A 4655-nucleotide genomic window follows, 5' to 3' on the forward strand; every position below is an offset into this window, starting at 1 on the left:
CTTTTATTTGCAGAGCCCTCTTTCCATTCCAATCAGCTTTTTAAGGTAAATTAATGGTGGATGTCTCTAATGAATGAGGAATAGTCATGATTATAAATGATCTAATGGTCATTCACTTTTCATTTTAATATCCAACAGGTAAAAGGCTGAAAAAACTAAAATTCTACCTTTCCCAACTAGCCAAACTTGTTCTAAAAACCTGTATTAGCCTTGGAAGGCATCACTCCTGGCAAGAAAAGCCTTGATGATGTTTAGATGACCTAACATGACAGCTAATCTTATTCAAAATAGGAGAAAGAACAGCTTCTCTGTATCTCAGCAAGAAGTCAGTCACTGGTGGAACTGAAAGCTGTGATATCAGTGGTGCAAATATAACCATTCATTTGTATATTTTAGCCAGGTTGTTCAGGTCATTTTTTAGTAAGTGGGGAGAAAGTCTTCTATTTTATACTCCTGCTCCCCAGGATCGCAATATTAGACCTATTTAATAAAAGGTTTTCTAGAGTGCTATTGTTTTGGCTACCTTATTTTAATTTAATGAAGTAGAATGAGTTAGCAGAAGTGGAGTAGCAGCATAGGTTTGGAAGCAACAGCACAGGGGATGGCAGGGCAGCAGCGTAGTGACAGAAAGTTAGAGAAGGCAGAACTTATCCAATGATGACTACAAGCCCTAGTCTTTAGAAAAGTTCCTGAGTGCTACCAAGCCTGAGAGGCTTGCCTAAGGCTAGGAGTTGTAATATTAACTGCTTCTAATTGTTATTATTGTCATAAGCTGCTGTTTGGAACTGAGAATGTTTACTAGTTGCCAAGTTATGTAGAGCAGTTATACTAGAACACTTATAGCTATAGGTTTCTGGTTTCTAAGGTCAAAGACCATAACTCTCTGGTTCTGTTGACATTATAAACCTCTGATTCAGTCACCCCAGCCTATGAGCTTTTGATACTCAAGGCCCCAAGACTATTAGCACTAGAAAACTTTCTCCTTACATATCCACAATTTCCACCCAAGTAGAACAAAAAGACCCCAGCTGTCTCATTGATAACAATATTTTGGGCTTTCTTTACTTAAGATATTTGTAACAGATATGTTTATAATTGGAAGAGGCTTAAAGAGAAGTTGATCTGGTGTAAAGCAACTTACCCGAAATTAACTAAGAATGAAGGTAACCAATCAAACAGTGGGACTAGACTATGGTATTCAGAGGCTAAAAGCCTTCAAAAGAAGATAACCAGTCATTCTCTTAAGTCTCTGGAATTCTAGCTAGAATCCCACCATTCTATGATGTCATTAACCACCTTTGACACCTATGTAGACTCTAGCTGGTAGTTAAATGGATAACTTTTTCCCACCCGGGAATGCACATGTGTGCTGGTACTTAAATTTATTTTTATTCTAATACTCTCTGAAGTATGAATAATTCCAAAATATTTTTACTACATGATATTTGCTATACCTTATTGTTTTTAAAGATGCTAACTCCTTTATTTCAGTTTCCCACAATAACCTTTAAAACATCAACAAATCCAGGCTTAGAAGTTGCTCTTCGTTCCTGGTGGGAGTGAGAGTGGTGGACGGACCAGCAGCGCTTGCGCTCTTCTTGAATGGCAATGGCACAATTAAACAGGGGTGACAGGAATGGCCTCAGAGCAAGGTGGTGGCCCCTTTAGAAAGCATTAGAGAGCCCTCTAGTGACTGTGGAGGGAAGGGGATACGGAGATGACTGTCCAAGACAGCCATGGTAATAAAAAAAAAAATCTGGGGGAGGGGAAGCTCTTTTGGTTAACAGCCTATTTACAATTAGGTAACTATATTTTTAAATACTTTAAACCTGAGTAACATTTATAAATATGCTATATAGACCTCACAGCCACAGGTAACACCGGAATCCCTTTGTCCAGTACCTGTGCTTTCTTTCTTTCCCCAGTCTTCCTCCCTAGTCAGTTCAAAATTTCATGTTTCATGAACATGCAACACCAAGAGAAGCGCGCCCGGCCCTTCCAGGCGCACTGTCAACAGGAGTGGCTAGAAACAGGTCTGTGCTCTCAGTTTCTGCTTCGACCACGCTCTAGATTTGCACATAAACACTGGCTCTCATACCTTCGGCTTCTGCCTCTCAAGACTTTCCAGCTGTTCAAAGATTCAGCAATAGGTTTATTGTGCACCAAGAGGCTTAGAAGAGTGGCACCGCTGCCGGGGGTCAAGGTTCCCGCCTGCTGAGGCAGGATGTTAGTGAACACTACGCAGTGGCACCAGGCTTTGGGATCGATGACTTGTCCTTTGGCCCAGAGGTGACACATACTGTCACAATACTGAGTGATAAAGTCCCTGCTGCATTAGTATGTCAGTTTTGAAGCTCTCCAGTTGTAGCAAGGCCTCTCAGTCAGTGAGGATGCAACGTTTCTAAACAGAAAATTATTCTCACTTATCATCAGAACCAGTTCCAGCTCCTGGAAGTCCTGGAGTCGTGCAACATCTTTGTCCTTTCTTAACAGAGTATTGGGTAACTTTCTTATCTTTTCCACTTGGTCTGGATTAACGCCCAGCTCACAGCAACTCACTCTGAGTAGTTCTTGGTAGGTAAGCTCCTGTCGATCCAGTTCAATTTCAATGAAATCATTTTCTCGAAGAGATAGGTTCTGAATCCTTACCTTGAGTACCAGCTCTTGCATATTAAATGGAAATGCTCCGGTGAAGAAAAATGGCTGGAATGCTGGTGCTGGTCCTGCATATGTCTCATTTTGAGGCTCCAGAGACACTGGTAGCTTGGATGGGACGGAGAACAGGGAGCGGTTCTGACTCACTGGTGGTTGACAGACAGGACCAGGTTTTGTGCTTTCTGGTGTTCGAAGTATGGCAGAGGGGGCAGAAATATCACCATTCTGGACCAGTGCCAGAGAGGTGTGGTCCCTAGGAAAGGGCCCTAGCAGAGGGGGTTCTGTGGGGTGAGGCAATGGAGGTGAGGAATATGCAGGGGGTGACACTGGAGGTGGGGAGGAGACCCCGTCCTTCAGTTGGGTGGAGTCTTCTGCTGCAGGGGTGTAGATAAAAGGGAAGGCTGGGTTGGCCAGATAGTTGGGAACAAAGGGCAGTTCTGACTCCTTCTTCAGCTGGGGGATCTCATCATCATCATTGGCTTCTTCCACTCCCATAATCTTCCTGATTTCTGTCCTTGATGTTAATTGTACAGGCATTTCTCCTTTTGTCATAAGAATCTCTCTGTCAGCTCCTGATTGTAACAGGTAGAACACCACCTGCCCATGGTTGTATTTACATACCCAGTGAAAGCAGGTCCTGCCATATGTATCTAACATATGGCAGGCATTGCTCTGAGGGCAGACACTGCAGCCGTTGACTGCAGTTCACATCCACCCCCTGTCCACCAGTTTCTGCACTTCCCGAATATCCCCCAAGGCCGCTGCCTCCCGCAGCATCTCCTGCTGCTTCTTCTGCTCTAGGAGGGCGCTCATCTTCCCCAGGGCCAGTGACCCCGGCCGCCCCACCTTGAGCCTGTCAGCGCTGCCACTGCCCATGGGGAGGGAGCTCTGGGCTCGCCCGCCCCATTTGCGCCCAGTACCAGGCCTTGTGCTCCCGCCCGCCCACTGGCAGATACTCAGCTGCTCGCGGCCCGCAGGCCCAGCCCTTATAATAATGCATATATCAAATTTTAGTGAACAAAGTGGTATTTCATATTATTAATGGAAAATCATTCAATATGATAGAAGTAAGGATAATTAGCTAGGAAACAGGAAAGACATAAAAATGGAAAGAGACATTCCCTCAGTTATTATTTTTATCTCCCACTCTCTGATACTAAGGAATTTTCATATAACTGACTATATCACCTGCAAAAATAATTGTAATCTCTTTTCTAAGATATGTCAGAAATATTATTAAGATGGCTAATAAACTATGTCTTAAGGACAATTTCCTTGTGAATTGAGTAACAACCTTTGCTTAATGGTTATTATCTAAACTACCATTCTTTTGCCAGATAGTAACCTATATAATGTACCTGATATATTTCCTCTTCAAGAATAAAATTATTTGGAAAAGAAAAATAAATATACTAGTGAAGCAGAACAGGCACTCAGGACATCCGCCACCAGGAACAGCAGAGATCCAGGGACACAGGCCAAGTACAAGGGAGAGGCAAGATTCAATCACTGATAACAAGACCTCCTAGAAACACAGAAAACAAGATGGCAAGAGGAAAGCAAAAGAAGGTACCTCAAGGAAACCAAGACAACCTGGCAACACCAGAAACCAGCTCTCCCATCACAACAAACAGCAGAATGCCAAACACTCCAGAAAAAGAAGACACAGACTAGAAATCATACCTCAAGATGATGATAGAGATCCTTAAACAAGAACGGGAGGAAAAGCATAAAGAATCAGAAGCTTTTAAAGAGGAAACAAGAAAAACACTCAAAGAACTGAAAGAACTAGAAGAAAACTGAACCAAAGAGATGAAAGAATGGAAGAAGAAATTTAAAACGGAAATGGACACAATAAAGAAAACACTAAAAGAGACAAACCTAGAGGTAGAAAACCTAAAAAGCAATCAGGAGTCACAGATGCAAGCATCTCTAACAAGCTGCAAGAGATAGAAGAGACAATCTTGGGGGCCGAAGACAACATTGAAAACATAGACAAA

At 42.7% G+C, this 4655-nt stretch overlaps 1 protein-coding gene across 1 annotated transcript; it reads right to left on the bottom strand.

The window, feature by feature from the left end:
* Positions 1–2334: 2334 nt before the first annotated feature.
* LOC308415285 (ankyrin repeat domain-containing protein 40-like) lies at positions 2335–3192 on the bottom strand (the record flags this gene model as incomplete). Its single annotated transcript, XM_080910272.1, has 1 exon — positions 2335–3192. One exon carries the CDS (start codon positions 3190–3192, stop codon positions 2335–2337), a length of 858 nt encoding a protein of 285 aa, XP_080766398.1.
* Between the last annotated feature and the right edge of the window lie 1463 nt (positions 3193–4655).

This window comes from Micromys minutus, assembly GCF_963924665.1.
Source record: "Micromys minutus genome assembly, chromosome: X".
NCBI lineage: Eukaryota > Metazoa > Chordata > Mammalia > Rodentia > Muridae > Micromys > Micromys minutus.